At 42.4% G+C, this 21,941-nt stretch overlaps 2 protein-coding genes across 3 annotated transcripts in view; both read left to right on the forward strand.

The window, feature by feature from the left end:
- Positions 1 to 1,737: 1,737 nt before the first annotated feature.
- LOC139453017 (uncharacterized) lies at positions 1,738 to 8,444 on the forward strand. Its single transcript, XM_071234642.1, has 4 exons — positions 1,738 to 3,498; positions 4,757 to 5,958; positions 6,094 to 6,186; positions 6,308 to 8,444. Exons 1-4 carry the CDS (start codon positions 1,738 to 1,740, stop codon positions 8,442 to 8,444), a joined length of 5,193 nt encoding a protein of 1,730 aa, XP_071090743.1.
- Positions 8,445 to 10,625: 2,181 nt separating this feature from the next.
- LOC139452461 (WD repeat-containing protein 11-like) overlaps positions 10,626 to 21,941 on the forward strand; it is a 37,237-nt gene continuing 25,921 nt past the window's right edge. For both annotated transcript variants that reach the window (XM_071233949.1, XM_071233950.1), the window contains exons 1-9: positions 10,626 to 10,764; positions 12,804 to 12,873; positions 14,138 to 14,179; positions 14,726 to 14,879; positions 15,554 to 15,727; positions 16,222 to 16,323; positions 16,616 to 16,724; positions 18,505 to 18,688; positions 20,278 to 20,401. In XM_071233949.1, the coding sequence (XP_071090050.1) occupies positions 10,700 to 10,764; positions 12,804 to 12,873; positions 14,138 to 14,179; positions 14,726 to 14,879; positions 15,554 to 15,727; positions 16,222 to 16,323; positions 16,616 to 16,724; positions 18,505 to 18,688; positions 20,278 to 20,401 (1,024 nt within the window). In that variant the 5' untranslated portion in view covers positions 10,626 to 10,699. The remainder of the gene's footprint in view (positions 10,765 to 12,803; positions 12,874 to 14,137; positions 14,180 to 14,725; positions 14,880 to 15,553; positions 15,728 to 16,221; positions 16,324 to 16,615; positions 16,725 to 18,504; positions 18,689 to 20,277; positions 20,402 to 21,941) is intronic.

Consider the following 21,941-nt stretch of genomic DNA (forward strand, 5'->3'; position numbering starts at 1 on the left):
AGATAAAGGGACTAGCAACTCTGGCGAAATGTCGCACTGAAATAATAAAGAAGTTTTAATCCATAACATCAATTCTGTCTTCATTGCGCTCCTTCATCGAATTTCGCTGTGGGCCTATGATCGTGGATTCGAATACCAGTTCGCCCCGATATTGTTTCTAGGTTTGTCAGCACCATACCTATGCTCGTGGGATTTTCTAAATTATGGTAAACGTCTGAGACCTGCCTCACTTCCGCCTGTCTTCCCACATTAACCTGACACGCTGTTGTATGACTGGAAAACTGTTCATGCCGCGTTAAACACAACTCACTCACACTTTTATCAAACAAGCTGACGTCTTAACATTACACAATATGTTGCACACAGCTCAAAGTGACACACAAAGTATGAAGTATGATGGCGTGGATTAAATTGAACAGACCACAATGGACGCAAAAAACATGCTACGGACAAAACTTTGGGATTGCCGTAGGAGAACTATTATTGTATTGTCGACGGGTACCCAAGATTCTCCATTACGCGAGGCATCCAATCACCATTTGGAAGAACCTATTGCTTGGCAACAGTCCCTGTTTCAAATGTGTATTACTTTTTTAAATTTGCAACTTCAGGACTATGACGTGCGCGTCTGTTTCCAAGGGAATAGTATTAGTAAATTGTGCATCACTGTGTGGAGAGTCGGGTATCTGCTGCTTACGGTACAGGTGAAGATCCGGGGTAGAATAGGTCTTCAGCAACCCATGCTTGCCGCAAAAGGTGACTATGCTTGTCGTAAGAGGCGACTAACGGGATCGGGTGGTCTTGTCTCGCTGACTTGGTTGATGCATGTCATCGATCCCAATTGTGTGGATCGATGCTCATGATATTAATTACTGGATTGTCTGACCCAGACTCGATTATTTACAGACAGCCGTCATATAGCTGGAATATTGCCGAGTGCGTTGTTAAACAACAAACCAACCAACCAATGCTGCCTACGGTCTGCCTAGACTGGGTTCCAGTCTATCATGCGGTTACTGCGCAAACCAACACTGAATCTTGTTTACGTCGGGTAGGGTGGCATAAACTGGGTCCCGTCTCTCCTATCGCAATATAAGCTTGTCGCAAGTTGACATAGGAAGCCGGGAACCAGTTTAAGGGCGTCACTGCACTGTGACGTCATAGCTTTATGACGTAATAAAATAATCAAAGAAACTTTCTATCATTACTTAGAACATTGTTAGGTATGCTACATCTACATATCAACGAATATATGCGTGATTTCATTTCATACAACTGATCACTTTCGTTTATTTCACTGCCTTCATGGAAAATATCTTCAATCTCGTGTGACGTGATTGATTCGTGATGACCCACACTTGGAGACGTTTGTGACGTCACGCCATTGTTGATACAGTCATTCTGCCAACAGGACGTGTTCTCGCGTATCGCATGATGAAGATTGAAATAGTCGAAATCAACACACCGCCTTCACTCCAGTTTTGGAGTGGGCCTCCAGAAGGTTCGTTTGTCGCTTTTTACGATGGTATCGTATCCAACGCAGTAATATTCTTACCAGGAGTCGTAGACATGAAGACCTCAGGCGCTCGGAATAAGGCAGAACTGGTGGAAAGGGAAAGTCCCCATGTCGCATTTTACCAAGGGAGCGCAACCAGGGCCCCGGCGATTTTGCCAGGTAACGTACAACGCCTGAAGCATCAGCCATTACGACATGTGCAACTGGTCGGATTCATCAATATGGGAAGTCCACACATGACATACAACGAAGAGATCCTGTCCATGGCACGTACATTGGTGCTGGATTATAAAGACTTCCTGGAGGGCCAACTCTCAAGCCTTCTGAACCTGGCTCTACTCAAGCGTGAACAAAGTCTGTCTACCTCCTACAACCAAGCGATGTTAGCCACACTGGATCCAGGTGAGGTTGAATCTCAAGTGACCCCTCCCTCCAACTCACGGTATCTTACTGGACTCAAGAAAGGACTCCCCTTTGTCGCATTTTACGACGGGATCGCAGCCACGGCAGTTATATTCTTACCAGGAGCTGTAGAGCAGATAAATAGCTCGACCCCAAGAAACAGGGTAGCACCATTTGTTGCGTTTTACGATGGGATGGTAGCCTCTGCACAAATATTCTTACCAGGAGCTGTAGAACAAGCATATACCTTGACCTCAAGCCACGGAAACAAGGTAGGACTCATGAGACACCCCGATGTCGCATTATACAAAGGAAACAGAGCCCCGGCACCTGCACCAATGTCAGGTAACGTACAACACCTGAAGCATCAGCCATTACGACATGTGCAACTGGTCGGATTCATCAATATAGAAAGTCCACACATGACATATAACGAAGAGATCCTGTCCATGGCACGAACATTGGTGCTGGATTATAAAGACTTCCTGGAGGGCCAACTCTCAAGCCTTCTGAACCTGGCTCTACTCAAACGTGAACAAAGTCTGTCTACCGCCTACAACCAAGCGATGTTGGCCACAGTGGATCTAGGTGAGGCTAAATCTCAAGTGACCCCTCCCTCCAACTCACGGTATCTTACTGGACTCAAGAAAGGACTCCCCTTTGTCGCATTTTACGACGGGATCGCAGCCACGGTAGTTATATTCTTACCAGGAGCTGTAGAGCAGATAAATAGCTCGACCCCAAGAAACAGGGTAGCACCATTTGTTGCGTTTTACGATGGGATGGTAGCCTCTGCACAAATATTCTTACCAGGAGCTGTAGAACAAGCATATACCTTGACCTCAAGCCACGGAAACAAGGTAGGACTCATGAGACACCCCGATGTCGCATTATACAAAGGAAACAGAGCCCCGGCACCTGCACCAATGTCAGGTAACGTACAACACCTGAAGCATCAGCCATTACGACATGTGCAACTGGTCGGATTCATCAATATAGAAAGTCCACACATGACATATAACGAAGAGATCCTGTCCATGGCACGTACATTGGTGCTGGATTATAAAGACTTCCTGGAGGGCCAACTCTCAAGCCTTCTGAACCTGGCTCTACTCAAACGTGAACAAAGTCTGTCTACCGCCTACAACCAAGCGATGTTGGCCACATTGGATCTAGGTGAGGCTAAATCTCAAGTGACCCCTCCCTCAAACTCAGGGTATCTGGCGAGACTTCCATTCATCGCATTTTACGATGGGGTCGCAGCCACGGCAGTAGTATTCTTACCGGGTCATTTGAAAACTATGGAGTCTGCGCCATCAACTCCAAGATATGCAACTCGAATGGAGACTGGACCAAGCCACGTATATAACTATGGGATCTTAACCAAAGCGCGAGTTTTTCTACCATTTGCCCAGAAAGAGAGACCACCGGAAGTCGAGCCCTCAAACCCACGCCCGCTAGTTCGACCCCAGTGGAGCCGGGTTGAAAAATATCGTCTGCTCAAAGACAAACTGGACGGACTTCCGCTTAGGTACAAGCCCCGCTCCACCAAGTACATCGCCTTCAAGGAGAAAGAAATGGTAAGTTTCCATTTATTATTTGAAGTGCTTAAAAATATTTTGTTCATTTTGCTGAGAGAAAAAAATGAAAATGTTGAAATAGAAATGTAAACAATACACGGCTGGTTGTTGAGCTGTAACCAATGTTTGAATTTCGAACTGTATATTATAAAGATGTGGTCCGAAGATAAGTTTCTAGGCAAGAAGTGATGGTAAGTATCCATTTATTATTAAGTGCACAACTTGTTTTCAAATTAAAATGTTGAAATTGAATATGAAAAGTATACACAGCTGTTTGTTCATGCTTTAACACAATGTTGGACTATCGAAATAGGTATTACATAAATGTATATTATAGAGAATTGGGCCAAAGATTATTTACTAGTCCAATAATATTACAAAATATATGACTCTCCATTTGACGCCCAAACACAAGCTAGTCTGTATCTGTGGCTCATCCAGCCGGAGGTAAAATTTGGGTAAATGATCAAACAGTTGAAGTTCGATTTCTGCAAAAAATTCACTTTGACAAATCAGGTTTTGAACTGGGTCAAAGATTACTTCGCTATCAATATTCGAAAGACCCCGTTATAAGTGACTCGTCCGTGTTGTTGATGTACTTTGTGAGTGACTTTGCATCTGTCATGTCTCAGCAGCCATTAAGCGACGAGGGCAGGGTAAACATATAAACATTTCCAATAAAACGATAAGTTAAATGTCACAAATTCAATAGAAACCCAACACAATCGATAAAGATAAAACGTGTACGTGAACAACAATAAAACCAAGGAATTCGTACACATATTCATAATGTTTCCCCACTAAACAGGTTTCGATTTTGATTTCAGCAAACATGATTAAGATACATTGACAACTTTAGACTGAGATATTAACTTAAAAATATTGTTTAACTTTTTGTTTTAAAGATCAGCATATAGCATATTCGAGACATACATATTGTGAATATTATTGTCTAAAATGTAATGTTCTTTTCACATGTTATAAATGGCAATATTTTCTTATAAAATATGCCCTTACATATTCACGTGAGTTTTTGTTAATTGTCATGAACTGGAACTTTAAAAAGTACTATCTTGTCGCTGCGACGGTCATAAGTATTTGTTAAACAATGGGAGCTTTGACAGTCATATTTCTTAGGATATTCGTTTAAAACTAGATGAAATTCTTGTATGCATGCATAAAGGAACAGAACATATTTTTTATCCACAACACTACACAATACGTTTCCTTCATGGTATATGTTCTTCTCTACACACAGGACACCCGGTGGCGTATCCTCAATACCATCCCCTCGCTCAAGCCTGTCCCCCCTGGCAGCTGCCTGGCCCGGAGTCCGCTCACACCCTGGTACTGGTTTGAGGACACCCACCCCGAAATGGTCTCAGCCACCCTAAAGGACCTGGCCAGTCAACACATGAAGTACTTCAGGGCAAGTCCCAGCAGGGCACCAGGTCAACAGGCAGGTCGATCGCAGATCCAGATCATGGAAGACCTGTACTGGGAAGAGCTGAGGACAAGGGGTGCACCAGGCACAACGGAAGAGATTTATAGCAGACTTCGGCTGGAGATGAGCTTCGCCAGGAAACTCTGGTTCGACCAGAAAGGCAAGTCAATGTTCAACACCAAAACTGCCCTGCTAAACGACACAGCCTGTCTTAACACAAATAACAACGGTTACACCAAAGAAGAAGGTGACTGTGATCTGGACGCTGCCAACTCTTCTGTCTTTGGGTCCAAGTCGGACCAGGTGTTTTCCAGGGGTCAGGATCTTGCCAGAAAGAAGCCAAGGCACAGCTACCTGAACAAACGCCACTCAGATGGCTACAGGTCACGTCACAGGGGACCAACGGATGCGGGAGGAGCTTATGTTGATCATGGCAAAAATTGCATCGAGCCAGAGCAAACACAGAATGACACAGTGGAGGATACAGATCATCTCCCAGAGTCCACACTGCAACAGTGCCACAGCAGGGTCACACAGCTGATGCAAAGAGAAGGAGACAAAACATTGAGTCCGATTAAAAAGGTTCCTGTTTTTGGTCAGTCTTCAACTGCCAACGGGGCTTCTACCTCAGGAGCTGATAGAAACCAATTCTTTGAAGAGGATTTGCTCCAGAAAGAGGAAGATACTAAACATCTCAAAGAGTTGTTCAAAGACATATCGCATTTCCATTTCCTCCGTGATGTTCCAGAATCCCTCATAGAGAGAGTGGTCCAGCTGACATGCACGCCATTTCTTAAAGGTGGATACAGCAGTGGCTTGTGTTTCTTATCTAGCCTCAGAGAGAGCCCCGAGTGTTGTGCTGGACAACCTATCCCAAACCGAGAACAGTGTGTGGGTCAGTGCAGGTCAACAGGAAGGACGGCAGTGGGTCACAGAGAATCTTCAACAGAGAGGGAAGAGGACAGCACTATCCGGATGCAGAGAGACCTATGGTACAGAGAGGAGTGCTGTATGAGGTAGGGGTTATTGTAAATACATAGTGATTGTAATACTGTTTAATGAAAACTAAAATCATGATATTTTAGATGTGATTTGATTCAAAATATCGTATTGTGTATTGATGATGTTATCACACTTATTTCTCATTTCAGACTTGAACAGTTCCCAGTGTCCGAGGATAATCCTACCAACGAGGATGACTTCATGGGAGACCTTTACTTCACAGACAACCGTCCAAATGATAGGTACATAATTTTGTTATATGGATAATGAACTAATGAATAATAAATGACTACCTTGTCATAAATAGGATGGCAGTGATCAACTGTGTGATCATATCTTCTTACGTTGGCATTGATGTTTCAGGGCTGAGTCTTCCCCACAACATTCCTTCCTGCACGATGACTTCAGCCATGAGGATGACATCCTGGACATTCCCACCTTGAGCATCCTGTCTCCACCGCATGCCTCTCTTGGACAAGCCTTCCACAATGATCATGACGTCAGCTCTCTGTCAACCCCTGACCACGATGAGGACAAGCCAGCCAGCCATGAACCCTTTCCTTCTGAGTACGTCTTCAAGAGGGTGTGTGGACCTTCCTTCAGCATGTCTTCAGAGTTCTGGCACATCAAGATTCCAACTCTTCCTTCACACATGGTCCACTACGAGGTTGAACAAGATGGCCTCACTGAAATAGTCATCGGCTCTGGATCTTTCGGGGAGGTGTATGCAGCAACACTGACGGTGTCCCCTGGCCAGAGTAGAGATGTGGTGGTTAAACAACACTTTACAGACAGGACAACACAGGAGGCCATCGCTAATGAGGCAAAGATCACCATGTACCTTGAGTCCACAGGCTGTGTCCCCATCTGCTATGGACTATTGAGTGATGAGGAGGATGGCTACAACATAGTGATGGAGTATGTTGGTTCTGGACAAACGCTCCGTGATGTTATGTGCGAGTCAGATATGCCAAGATTACACTGGCTGAATATTGCATGCCAGCTAGTCAATGGACTGAAAAAAATCCACAAGAAAGAGGTTCTCATTAATGACATCAAGTCAGACAATATCCTAGTAGACATATCTGGAGAACTGCCCTCGGTCAAGTTCTGTGACATGGGAACAGCATCATACAAATCCGGGGTAACGTACAGAGGAGACATGGAGAATTGTTTCCATCTCGCTCCAGAGGCGTGTGCTCATGCTAAGACAACCCCTGCATGTGACGTATACAGTCTTGGAAGAGTCCTGAATAAGATACATGGCGCCTCACACATCTCAGCCTTGTTGTCACTTTCTGATATGTGTATGGCTGAGGATCCCGCTGTCCGCCCCACTCTCTGGACTGTAAACCAGCGGCTGCAGGAGGAGTACATCAACGAGGCCCTGTTCCCCACGCTAACTGTGCCGTCACATGGCTACCTGGACTCCATTCATGAGGAACCAGAGGAAGAATCTGCCGGATCTGTACTCAAAGTTAACACACCTATTGACAAAGACTTACCTACAGCTACAGGTCTTAGCTCCGCTGAAGTCAATGGTGCTGTGTCAAGGGATGGTCCACCTAGCAGAAGCAGCAATAGAAGCAACAGGATTGGCCAACATGAACTAGGTACATCAGTAGCTGAAGCTTATCCGGATGAGATCCAGGACATCTGTTCCATTTCCATTGATCATGTGCCACGTATCCACGTCTCCGTTTCGTCTGAAGGACACACTATACCCAGAGTGAACATGCCAAACGACATCCTGTACTCTGCTGAGATCACAGATACATCTGCTGGTGCTCCCAAGTCTGCACTAAATAGAACTCAAACTCTGGTTAACAATATGGATGCTTCTCCGTCCAAGTCTCTACAAGATGGAAGTCCCGGTGTGGTTAACAATAGTGATGCTCCTTCAAAATCTGTACAAAATGGAAGTTTGGATGTTGTCTCAAAAGGAACAAGTGAAATTTCTGCTGCCTCTGTTTCACCAAATGGACCTTATGGGTTCCACACACAAACTGTGCCTACCTCTCCATCATCTGTGACGACACCTACTCCTGCATCACCCTGTGCATCTTGCCACTGCCACACCACATCTGCATCCCTGGAACTGTTCTCTGCTGTTGTCTCGCCCAAGGTTTCCTCTGCCACGGAAACTCCCGACGCTGCATCTAGTGAACTTCAAACATCCCCAAGTAATAGTCTTGATGCTTCATCCGACACGTTTGTTGATGCTGCCGAGGATCAGTCTCATGCTGATGCTAACTCTGAGGGTCGTCGTTCTGATGCCGATGTTAATGAGGCTGCTGTCGTTCCAGCCGTTGCTGCTGTAGACGTGAACGAAACTTCCTCCAGCCTGGAAGCTCCTCACGTGGCGGCGTACCGCGCTCTGTGCCAGGCCGAGCTGGAGATCTACAACAAGCACTGGGAGGACACGCCAGTGTACGAGGGTTATCTGCCCCTGGTCATGTCACTGTTAATGCTTATCCTTGGGATATTGGGATTCACATAGATTTTTGATGGGATTGGCAACCAATTGAAGAACGTGTTTTTATTGGAGTAAAACCTACTATTTTGAAATGTATACGTTGGAATAATGCTTTACTGGTTTTATTACCCTATAGCTTTGGGGAAGCAATGACTGCTGCCCTTTGGAATTCATAATATTTTCATATGTACGTGTTAATGTTATATTGTATTCAAATATATTGTAAGGCAACACAAGGCACTATCAAATGTTCCCAGGAGAATATTTAAAAAAAATATATATATGAAGAGTTGCTTTTCTTTACATTCTTATGATTATTTCAAACTGAGAAGTGAGAGCAAAATGATGAAAACCATTTAATGCTGTTTTGATATATATTTTTAAATCGAACCACTCCGTTCCCTTGAAATTTGTCTTTTAAATTTATATAATATTGGGCATGATATATTTTGTGTGTGTGTGTGTGTGTGTGTGTGTGTGTGTGTGTGTGTGTGTGTGTGTCTTCTTATTCAAGGCATTTGTTTTAAAATACTTGAAGCATCTGTGATAATTTTGTTATATATATGTATACAATATATACAATAGTATACAATATGCATGAGTATTATACCAAGTGAATACCACGGCTGTCTGTTGTGAACAGAAGACCGTCATTGTGCCAAATAGTATGTAACCTTGTAACGTCACATTCCACTTTATGCAAATACAACAATCTTTACCCCATCTACTCTTCGTGTCGTTAATTTCAAGATACAGTTAGTCACTGTGCGCTTACGCCATGCGTGCGTGCGTGCGTGTGTGTGTGTGTGAAAACGTTCGCTCGTGACGCCGAAGGCCCGGGTTCGATTCTCCACATGGGTACAATGTGTGAAGCCCATTTCTGGAGTCCCCCGCCGTGATAGTGCTGGAATATTGCTAGAAGCGGCGTAAAGCCATGCTCACTCAATCCAAAACGAAACTAACATTATCGTGCCATGTTTAGTGTCACTTGAGTTTCATAGCTCTGGTGCCCATTGCGGAAAGGAAATTCCAGTGTGACGTATTAGGTCATGTGCTACTTTAGGTCTTCCGGACTTCTATAGACGGCTTCCTTACATATTACGATCTTCTTCCTCTCAAAGGGGCCTAGATCTAAATAAGGTCGGCGTTAGACAACAAACAAAACGAATATATACATTTTACCTGGCTTTGGCAGTTCTTAAACTGTTCAAGTTACATGATTCAACAGTACCTTACACTGTAGGCACTTGCAATATGTCTTCGAGTTTCTCATAAAACACATCGACGTTTATAATATAACCATTCTAGGTAAATATAAGAAATATATACTGGTATATTATTACATTTACATGTATGTAACGTCATGCTGTTATACATTTTAAGCACTTCAGTGTATCACACTACGTTCTGATAATGGACCAGTGGTGGTAGCATGACAACCCAAAACAGATATAGGTCGATACTGTTTCAACACCTGCTCGTAGTGTTTACTGGCAGACATTTTGTATTATATCTAAGCACGGACCTATACAAGTCCGTGATCTAAGGTTGCATTCATGATTTTTGTTTCATGGTCGCACTCAGCAATATTCAAGCTATATGACGGCGGTCTGTAAATAATCGAGTCTGGACCAGACAATCCAGTGATTGACATCATGAGCATCGATCCACGCAACTGGGATCAATGATCAAGTCAGCGAGTTAAGACCCCCCTATTATTCGCCTCTTACGACAAGCATAGTCGCCTTTTACGGTAAACATGGGTTGCTGAAGACCTATTCTACCCGGACCTTCACGGGCCTTTTGTCTCATGAAGTAATGTTTGATTAACACTGGTTAACTCAGGTTGAATCTAATCAACCCCTGGCTGCTTGAAATGCGGTATCCTTAGATGACACAGTTCACTTAACTGTCAAACGCAATTATTAACGGCACTTGTTCTTCAGCCTAACTCCCTCAAACGCGTACCAGTCGTGTCCCTTTCTACCCACTAGATGAAAACCGAAGTTTTTTTAATGAGTGGCGTTTACATGGAAAAGATAAGATTACAAAGTATGATGTACACATAACCGGATAAAACAAAGAACATTAACACAATTCTCGTGGCATTAATATGTTCATAATCCGTTTTAGTGCCCATTGATTATCAACGAACCCACTACACAGCTTCCCGGAAGTGTCCGGATTTTATCCCAATATGGCGTCGTGACGATTGGGGTGTATTCTGAATCTGTCAAAAACAGCCGTGACAGTTTCATTACTGACATTGTGTGTGCAAAATGAAACTCTTCCCGAAAATAATTACAGGGGCCTTGCATGCTCAAAACAAAAATGCTTGTGACTGGTGAGTTTAGAACATTGATTTTAACAATTTATCTGTCTTCAATCTAGATCTTGTTTACAAAATAGGCGTAAAAAAACAGTAAACAGACAATCTATCACTGTATAATTAATTTTTGCAGTGATATTTAATCAAAGGATGTCTTGTATACTCTGATTTTGAAGTTGACAGTTCATATTAGTTATGGAGATTTATTTATGATTGTCGAATATAATTTGGTATTTGTAAATGGTGCAGCTGGTTCCATTCCCAAGTCTAGGGTGCCGTTGTACAAAGCGATCTTAGCGCTAAGGCGAATGTAACTCCCATACCTAACATAGACTTACGACTGTCGTAGTACTAAAGCTGTTTTGTACAACACCAGCCAGGACTGCTCTGTTATGATCATCTACCTCCCGAGCCTACAGGGATTTTCCTGGACACAAATGGCATTAGGACATTTTCATAATTTTATCAAATTTTAATAGAATATGCTTCTATATGATTCTCAAATTTGCAAAACATCTTCAGAACATTTTAGATGATTATCAATCAATGTCCAAGAAAATTGGTCATTTTGAAGCAATATTTGTTTGTTTAACGCCGCACTCAGCAATGTATCCAGCAATATGGCGGCAGTCTCTAAATAATCAAGTCTGGACAGACAATCCAGTGATTGACATCATGAGCATTGATACGATAACATGCATCAACCAGGTCAGCAAACCTGACCACCTGATCCCGTTAGTCGCCTCTTGCAACAAGTATAGTCGCCTTTTGCTGCAAGAATGGGTTACTGAAGACCTATTCTTACCTGGATCTTCACTTGTGTTTGAAACAATGCTCACACATTAATGAGGTTATAACCATTTCGATGCTCGGTTCTAAAAATCGCCTCGAGTTATGGTCTTTTAATTATATATAACTTCCCAATTAGGGCTGAAATGGCTTGTATAATAAGTTTCTTGAAGCTCTGGAACATATGTTCCCCACAAAAAATCTAGCAATAGATGTAATAGAATAGCCTTTAATAAGTAATCCCACATTAATATGATTAAGTAATGTGTAAACATGGTGACACAAATTGGGTTTTGACATCCACATTGTAACGACTTTATTTTGAGACAGCATTGTCAGCTGTACACATCATATCAGTGATCAGAGAAGTTTGCTTTCAAGTAAATTTTCATTGTATTACTCTGGATAAGTGACACCATGCTAGTCAAGGTCTTTGTTCGATAATAAGTATGCACAGTGTAAATTGATTTGAAGTCTACTGCAAGATTCTAAGCAGATGTATATTGTATGTTGCATGGTGACTGTGTATGTGAAAAGATTTCCATCTACATGTACAGATTTCTGAAATTCTCCCAAAAATGTCTCTAAAATGTCTACAAGTACAAGTATTGTCTATCAATTTTGGATTACGGTACTAAGGTTGGTAACCATGGTAACAGTAATATAGTGAAGTCAGCAGCACTTCCATGCTGTATCAAACAGGATTTTGACCTGGCAAACTTGGCACCATCCTCTCATGCTCCATTGTGATATTGTATTAAGTAAAAGTAAACAGTATGTGGCATAATTTCTGAGATTTTTCTGGGTCTATCTATCAGTCAGTCCTGTGGACTCCCTGGAATAATTTTGGGAGGCTCCATGCTTGCTACACCTTGACACTAAACAGCCATGCATTTCACATCCCATGGGGCTCTCAGTGTATACCGTATGATATATTTCATTCTATCTTCACCATGGTAACTTATTGAGTGGGAAGATATTAATCCTAACTAGACACATGCATCCTAAACCACAATGGTGGAAGGTGTCGGGTATTCAATGTGGCACTGAAATACACTCCTTGATGACTTGTTACCATGGTTATGGTTATATAAACATTCATGGTCACATTTTAAATAATTATTTGGAGTACCAGTTCAAACATAGTATATCAGTTAGATGATGATAATGACGACGATGATGATGATGATGACCACGATGATGATGACCACGATAAAGATGATGATGATGACCATGATGATGATGATGATGGTTGTGTGTTTCAGGGGCTGGCAAGGGAAGTTGGCCTATGGTTGTCACAACTTTGTCACTGTGGTGGACCCAGGGACTGTTCAGGTAGGTGTTGGGAATCTGGGTTAGAGTAGATCCACAGGAACCTATGCTGGTCGTAAGAGGTGACAAGTGGATCAGGTGGTCAGGTTGGGTGACTTGGTTGAAAGCACATCCCCATACCCTGATGTTGAGGATCGTTGCTCACAATATCAATCACTGGTTTGTGTCCAGACTTGATTATTTACAGGCTGCATCGTACAGCTGGAATATTGCTGAGTGTGGTGTTAAACAACAAACCAACTGTACAAGGTTAGACACAGCCACTAGACCGAGATTGGTGAACATCTAACATTGTCTAAAGGGACTGGTTGTGTTCTCCAAATCTAGATACCCAGTATTTTACATCAAACAAAACTACAAAAAGAACAGGGGACTAGTAGGATATTACCAATTGTTTGTCTACCCTTGTCTACAGCAACAGCAGTACTAACAGTGCCTTTAGCATATCTATTATTAAATTATGATGATATTTGTTATGATCATGGTGATACAGTTGAGTTGGGTACATTTTGTGTGATGGGTTTACATGACGATAGATTGTGTGTACCTGGGTTTTACTTTGACCTACAGAGTAGGACTGGGACGAGTCCAAATTTACTACCCGGGTACCCGACCCCCTATTACCTGACCCTACCCGGGTACCCACTGCAAGTTTCAAGAGTTGGGAACAAAATGTCTTATTGGTAATTGTTTTACCGCAGCCCTGGCTAAAACTATTTAGATACATGTATCAAACAATCAGATCATGCGTTCACTGAAGTTTACTGAAGCTTTATCTTTACTCAAACATATACAAGTCAAAAGGAATCCGTGCATTGTCAGAATGAAATGCAAACATTAGCGACTTGTAGTGTAACCATTGAGCTATAGTGACTTTTGTCCTTAACTAATATATCACGTGACTAACCACGGGTCCGGGTAGTCCTGCGGGTACACAGGTCCTACTCAGGACCCACCCGACCCAAGTACCCGAGTTACCCGTCCCAGCCCTAGTCCAGAGGACCCCCAGTAATTAATTTTGAGGGCAGGCAATATGAGGGTCCTGTAATGCATTGAAATGGTGTACTGTACTGTACTGTAGTTTCTTCGGCACCCATTATCAACATTTGTGCATCCGGTACAACCCTGGTGCACTGCTTATGGCCATGCAGGTACATGCAGGTTTGAAATGACCAGGATGACAAATTTAGCAGGATCAATTTTCTGAAACAATCCTGTAATTTGAAAACATGTACCGTATATCTCCTAAATTCTGTACATGTTGCAGGTTATTCAAGTGCTAGAGAAACACAAGGCCAATGTTGTCAAGGTGAGAAGAAGCTTTTCCTAAGACTTTCTTTATGATGAAGACACAGAGATTTCCATCCCTTCAATTGATGTATTATTCAAAGAGGCATTAATCACAACTCATTCCCCACACCCTTAGGAAGTGTCTGTGTGCCCATAATGTTTACTATGCCAAACACCATAAATATGACAGTGATAGTGATAACTATGGTAGCGCTAAAATGAGTGCAGGAATAGTGACCTATGTGATAAATGTGTGCAGGTGTAGTGACCTATGTAATAAATGTGTGCAGGTGTAGTGACCTATGTAATAAATGCGTGCAGGTGTAGTGACCTATGTAATAAATGTGTTGAATGTGTGCAGGTGTAGTGACCTATGTAATAAATGTGTGCAGGTGTAGTGACCTATGTAATAAATGTGTGCAGGTGTAGTGACCTATGTGATGAATGTGTTGAATGTGTGCAGGTGTAGTGACCTATGTAATAAATGTGTGCAGGTGTAGTGACCTATGTGATGAATGTGTGCAGGTGTAGTGACCTATGTGATGAATGTCTTGAATGTGTGCAGGTGAAGTGGGGGAAAGAGAACTACCACCATGACCTCAACAGCCCGTACACGCTGCGTCTGGTGTCTGCGGACGCTGCAGGGGTCATCATCGTGTGGGACGTGGCCCAAGGTCAGGCCAAGGTCGAGTTCTCCGAGGGCAACAAGCCAGTGCAAGGTGAGCAGGGTGAACTCAAGTAAATCTTGTGACCTGGGGAACGGTGAAGTAGTTTCTACAGCTGTATAGCTTCATTCTTCCCTAGTGTAAAACATTGTAATGTAAAGAAGTATGATTGCCATCAACTATATATTCATGTGTATAATTTGACAAGTATTCATATTTTGTGACTAGATTTCAAACTTTCAATTACTGTTTGAGTTGTAATGCCAACCTGCAAGAAATATGTTGAGAACTGTGTTCCAAAACACTTCTGTTCATTCATGAAAACACAACTAAAGTACTACACCAGTCAGGTATTTGAAAATAGGTGACGTCACTTAAGTGCAGCAGAAGTTTACAGATGAGGTAATGGAGGTCACGCCTTTTATCTAGGATTGTTTTTCTTTTGGAATGGAGCTGAATTTTATTGTTGAAAACATATCCTACTAGTGTGAAGCAGAATTTGAGTTTTGATTCCCTCATCCCTTGAAATATAAGCATGGTATAACTGTTCGAAAATAGGGTATGTGAGGATACTTGAGTATATTCTTGTGTGTAGTTGGTGTGTCATCTCTGACACAAGTTTTCAGCCTACACATATCCTAGTCTCCCTCCTTGAATTGATGAAGGATGCTGAGTACAGATTGAACATTGTTCACCCAGCTGATGTGTAACCATGGCAACTGTTTCAGACATGGAATGGCTGCGGCACCAGGACGCATCACGTGACCTGCTGGTGGCACTGCATCCCCCGTATTCCCTAGTTCTCTGGAACGCCGACACAGGCACCAGACTTTGGAAGAAAACCTACACCGAGAACCTGCTGTCCTTCTCCTTCGATCCCTTCAACTCCAAGAATGTTGCATGTAGGCAGGAAGTAACGTTTATATTGAAATATAGTGGTGTTGTAAATCTGTTTATTTTGTTTAGCTGGTTCACATTATATTTTGACTGAATTTAGTGAAGGCTGGGTAGTCATGGTAGGTGGTCGAACTTGTTTTTGTTGTTATTTTCCACTTCCAAATTAACTTCCAACTATTAACTCCGTGGGTATGCAGGTTTAGAATTGCTCCCCAGCAACCTATCCTGGTCGTCAGAGATGACTTAATGGTTCGATGGTCAGACCCTGGGACTTGGTGTGTGTCATCGTAACCTGACAGTTTGGATCTTTTCTCACAATATCGATCATAGGATTGTCTTATCCAGACTCGATTATTTACAGGCCGCCGTCATATAGCTGGAATATTGTTGAGTGGGTTGTTAAACAACAAAGAACTTACTATTAACGTGAACCATGCAAAATTTTGTATTCAAGGTGATAAGAGAAGTCAGGATCATAGATACTATTTTCCTGTTTCAGTTTTGGGTCAGGACTGCATCGTGTTCATTGATGACTTCACCATCACGAAGACCCCGTCCAGCAATGGCAAGAAGTTCTACATATTCAGCCCATCTAGTCAGAGTGAGTGAGGGTTTTAGCCTTCAATGGCCATGTGACAGCACTTGCCACACCATCATATAGCAGTAGCAGATTATTGGTGACCATGTCAATAGAGGCAGCACTGTAATAAACTTTTCACCATTTATTAGCAATCAACCACATTCACCAATCAGAAAGTCCAAAGTGTTACTTCAAATTAAGGTGTCATACTTTTAAGTCGTAGATATTTTTCAGGGGTCTGGGCTGTTTATCACGGACTGAGCTGCAGTGGGTAATCAAGGATGTTGTTTAACGTGATGGTTGTGTTGTGTAGATTCCTCCACGAACCAGACCGGGAACACAAACAGCCTGGAGAGGAAGTCTTCATCCAAGAACCTGGCACAGAGGATGACCCGAATCTTGGTGGGCGAGAGTAAACCAAGGTCAGGCTTCTCACTGTCTAAAACAGTTCCCATTAAACCATGAAATGTTATTTTATTATAAATATGATCAAATCAAAGACAGACCGGCAGGCCGGAAAGTGGAACAGCAAAGTAAATTTGGAAAACATGGTCAGTCGTAAACCTTTTCAAAGTGAAATATGGCATTCCCAATGACATTAACAAAAGAATGACCGTAACTACATTTGGGGTTAGAGGGCAAATTTCAAGATTCTTGTAATGGCCACGCCCACACTGGTGGCAGAGTGTAAAGAAGTTGTCACGCGTGGGGAAGGAGCTTGAAAACTAATAAAAAAAGGGATGTTACTCCCAATTTGTTACATTGCATGGAGATGAAAAATACAAAGTCAAACTTTGTGTTTTGGCAAGCCACTAAATAATCTCAATTATTTTGTGTGAATCCCATAACTTATGCCGCCATTTCATTACGACCACGAATATCCCGAATCACCCCGAGTAGGAAATTTTTCATGTTCGTAGATAAATCTTAATCATTTCTTGAAGTTCTTAAGTGAATCTTATTTGATTCCAAAACATTCCTACAGTTTGTGGGAGTTCATCGAACAGTGAGAAATTTTTGTTTGTCAAAAACTTATGTGGAAGGGTCCACGAATTGCAATTTCCCGGCTGTATCATAATCCATTCGTAATTAATTCTTAAGTTCCATAACAGCTTCAGAATAAATTCTTTGGCATTCTTGGCTATTCTTAGTGATTCGTGGCTCCAAAAATTTTTGTTCTCAACCCCAAAAAATCCTGAAACAGCCACAAATGTCCCGAGTCAACTAAAAATCATGTAAGAATTAACTAAGAACAACATTCGGCACATTTGTAACTTAGTCGTATGTGATTCTTACAATTTGTGCATGATCCTTTCATGAATCTTAACCCATTCCTGGCATTGTTCATAATTTTCAATCCGATTAACCACGAAAGTTTGCATTATTGGCATATTCGTGGTCATAGTGAAAGGGGGCATTAGAGAGGAACTTCAGACAGGATGGTCTAAGGTAATGCAATTTGATGATCAGAGTTGCTTCCCTTTTCTGTGCCAGGAAAAGCTGTTGGTTTTAATCTCAGATTATGATCTTTGTTTTTTATGCATTACCATGCTTGTGGGGTTCTCCAATGTATCTGAGGGGACACGGGGGGCCCAATCGTCTAAGGCGCTGCGATTCGTTGTTCAGAGTTGCGTCAGAAACCTCTGATTGTGGGTTCGAATCCTGGTTTGCCCCAATTATGTTTCTAGGTTTGTCAGCACCATACCCTTATTCGTGGGTTTCACCGAAGTTGTAAACGTCCAAGACCTGCATCACTTCGGGCTTTCCTCCCACATTAAGCTGACACGCCGTGATGTAACTGGAATAATGTTAAAAGCGGCGTTAAACCCAACTCACTCACTCACTCCAACGTATGTCCTAGTTTTGGAGAGCTAATAGGTCACCTGCTTGTTGTTTCACATTGAATTATCTCCAACATTAGATGTTCAGCGAACCATAGTTGTATTCTGTATCAGAAACAGTGACCACACATTGACTCTGAGGGATTAATGACAACAGTGTTCATTGACATATGTGACTTTTATAGTAATGTATTTTATTGGAATATGTACATTTAATGCATATTCCATAAAGATATTTTACAAAATACAGAGAGCACTAACAAATTCAATCATGCTTATTCTTAGTGAAACATCTTGAGAAGAGATAGCTAAATGTAACTAAATTATTGTTTTTCCTGAAGATAAATATTTTGTGTTGCAGCAAGGCAAACCAGACTGATGAAGAGACCATTGCTCTAAATGAGTGCATCCAGTTGTCATTCCATCACTCCTGCCGCCACCACCTTCTCCTCCTCTACCCAAGAGAGCTCCTCATCCTTGACCTTGAGATCAACCAGACAGTGGGGATTATCTCCCTTGACAAAGCAGCCTCTTCCTTTGCCCAGGTAAACCAATATCGACTTGTGAGCAGATGTGTTTGCATGTTCCATCTTTGAAAACTCTGTTTTTTTCAGAAATTAACCTTTAAAGTTTTATTTTTTCTGCAAAGTGTCTCATGGTTAAGAGGAGGCATGGGAGGCCCAGTCATCTAGTGAAATTCACTGTGCCGGTGTCCCTTGTCATTGCCAGGAACTTCTTCGGTTCGAATCCTAGTTTGACATCACCATACACATATATCATGCTGGGCCCTCCTCCTACATGACCCTGACATGCTTTCATATACTACTCAAATGAAGATAAGCATTACCCGATTCTTTTATACTTCTATAGTAATATGAACAAATTGATTGGTGCTTATCTTCTTTTGAGTAGTATATAACTGAAATAGCAACTTCCACAAGGATAAAGAGTCATGACAGCAGCCAAAGAAGATATATTTTCAAAACTTGTTTTGGTGTTTTTGGAGGAGTTGAACATGAATTTGTCCTGGTGTTTCATTGGGGAATTGGGGGGCACGGGTGGCCCAGTCGTCTAAGGCGTTGCAATTCGCTGTGCAGAGTTGCGTCCCTTGGGCACGCCAGAAACCTATGATTGTGGGTTTGAATCCTGGTTCGCCCCGATTATGTTTCTAGGTTTGTCAGCACTATACCCGTGCTCGTGGGTTTCACCGAAGTGGTAAACGTCTGAGACCTGCATCACTTTGGGCTTTCCTCCCACATTAAGCTGACACTCAGCAATATAACTGGAATACTGTTAAAGGTGGCGTTAAACTCACTCACTCACTCACTCACTCACTCACTCACTCACACTCATTGGGGGATTGGATGGTTACATCTTTATGTCGGAGCGTGGCTATTCCCAGCAGGAGTTAGATGGTGTGAAAAAGCAGGACTGCATAGTATTACCAGTTTACCTATATACTGCAATACACTTTTCAAACAAAACGTAATACAATGTATTTTTGTGTTTCCGTTATATTTTTTGTTTTGCCTGGCCCTGTTATTATTTATTTGTTTGTTTGTTTGTTTGTTGTTTAGCACCACGCTCAATAGTTCAGCTATATGAAGGTGGTCTGAAAATAATTGTGTCTGGACTAGATAATCTAGTGATTGACATCATGAACATCGATCCACGCAATTGGGATACAATGACATGCATCAACCAAGTCAGCGAGCCTGACCACCTGATCCCGTTAGTCACCTCTTCTGACAAGCATAGTTGCCTTTGAAGACAAGCAAGGGTTGCTGTAGAGGCCCTATTATTACTAGGCAGCAGTGATGAACCTGGAAGACAGTTGACTGCATCCTTACACAATATTCACTCACGGACTGACTCACTCGTATCACAAGACATTTTACTAGGGTTACAGTTCTGACTTTATTCATGCTGTATCACCACCACTGTGGCACTGATGTGCCAATTAATGGTAGACTAGCTTAACAATATGGATATACATGACCTACATGAAAACCTAAGAACTAAAATATCCACAAAATAGTGCCATTATTATCTCCATTCGGAACTGTCAGCTTACGTTCATTTTCGAGATAGACTTTTCCCAGGATGGAACTCCAACTTTGTCTTGTGTCTGCAGATTATCCCCTGCTGGCAGAGAGATGTGTTCTACTGTCTGCACGAGAACGGCAGTATATCGGTGCGTGTCCGTCGCAAAACCAACCTCATGTCTGCACCTGCATCCGAGGGAACTGGAGCGTTTGGTAAGTCAGCAGCAGTCAAGCCAGGGGATCATTCTAGGAATAGCTTCTAGTATACAGGGATTTACCAGGGGATCATTCTAGGAATAGCTTCAGGTATAGAGGGATTTACCAGGGGATCATTCTAGGAATAGCTTCTAGTATACAGGGATTTACCAGGGGATCATTCTAGGAATAGCTTCTAGTATACAGGGATTTACCAGGGGATCATTCTAGGAATAGCTTCTAGTATACAGGGATTTACCAGGGGATCTTTCTAGGAATAGCTTCAGGTATAGAGGGATTTACCAGGGGATCATTCTAGGAATAGCTTCAAGTATACAGGGATTTACCAGGGGATCATTCTAGGAATAGCTTCTAGTATACAGGGATTTACCAGGGGATCATTCTAGGAATAGCTTGAGGTATACAGGGATTTACCAGGGGATCATTCTATGAATAGCTTCTAGTATACAGGGATTTACCAGGGGATCATTCTAGGAATAGCTTCAGGTATAGAGGGATTTACCAGGGGATCATTCTAGGAATAGCTTCTAGTATACAGGGATTTACCAGGGGATCATTCTAGGAATAGCTTCAGGCATACAGGGATTTACCAGGGGATCATTCTAGGAATAGCTTCAGGTATAGAGGGATTTACCAGGGGATCATTCTATGAATAGCTTCTAGTATACAGGGATTTACCAGGGGATCATTCTAGGAATAGCTTCAGGCATACAGGGATTTACCAGGGGATCATTCTAGGAATAGCTTCTAGTATACAGGGATTTACCAGGGGATCATTCTAGGAATAGTGTCAGGTATAGAGGGATTTACCAGGGGATCATTCTAGGAATAGCTTGAGGTATAGAGGGATTTACCAGGGGATCATTCTAGGAATAGCTTGAGGTATAGAGGGATTTACCAGGGGATCATTCTAGGAATAGCTTCTAGTATACAGGGATTTACCAGGGGATCATTCTAGGAATAGCTTCAGGCATACAGGGATTTACCAGGGGATCATTCTAGGAATAGCTTCAGGTATACAGGGATTTTCCAGGGGATCATTCTAGGAATAGCTTCAGGCATACAGGGATTTACCAGGGGATCATTCTAGGAATAGCTTCAGGTATACAGGGATTTTCCAGGGGATCATTCTAGGAATAGCTTCAGGCATACAGGGATTTACCAGGGGATCATTCTGGGAATAGCTTCTAGCATACAGGGATTTACCAGGGGATCATTCTGGGAATAGCTTCTAGCATACAGGGATTTACCAGGGGGGCTATCTATACTACTCTTTACAAGGTAAGGATCCCATGATTCTTTCATGGCATGATAGATTAACTATAGTAATATGAAAATATTGTGTGGTCCTTAACTTCTTTTGAGTAGAATATTTTTGGGTCAGGGGAACTCTCTGTAATATATCTGAGTTGTCCAACACATGAACACCTGATTCTTTGATAATGCTACGGTTAATCTGGGGGCGGTTGGGTAGCCTAGTGGTTAAAGCGTTCGCTCGTCACGCCGAAGACCCGGGTTCGATTCCCGACATGGGTAC

The sequence above is a fragment of the Haliotis cracherodii genome, unplaced genomic scaffold, assembly GCF_022045235.1.
Source record: "Haliotis cracherodii isolate W230 unplaced genomic scaffold, xgHalCrac1.p SCAF_9, whole genome shotgun sequence".
NCBI classification, from domain to species: Eukaryota; Metazoa; Mollusca; class Gastropoda; order Lepetellida; family Haliotidae; genus Haliotis; species Haliotis cracherodii.

What these genes read in the sequence shown, in the direction of transcription:
- LOC139453017 (XM_071234642.1), top strand. Translation starts at nt 1,738, where the DNA reads ATGGGAAGTCCACACATGACATACAACGAAGAGATCCTGTCCATGGCA. An exon ending in CCTTCAAGGAGAAAGAAATG is followed by an intron (nt 3,499 to 4,756) that starts GTAAGTTTCCAT and finishes CTCTACACACAG; the next exon opens with GACACCCGGTGGCGTATCCT. An exon ending in AGAGAGGAGTGCTGTATGAG is followed by an intron (nt 5,959 to 6,093) that starts GTAGGGGTTATT and finishes TTCTCATTTCAG; the next exon opens with ACTTGAACAGTTCCCAGTGT.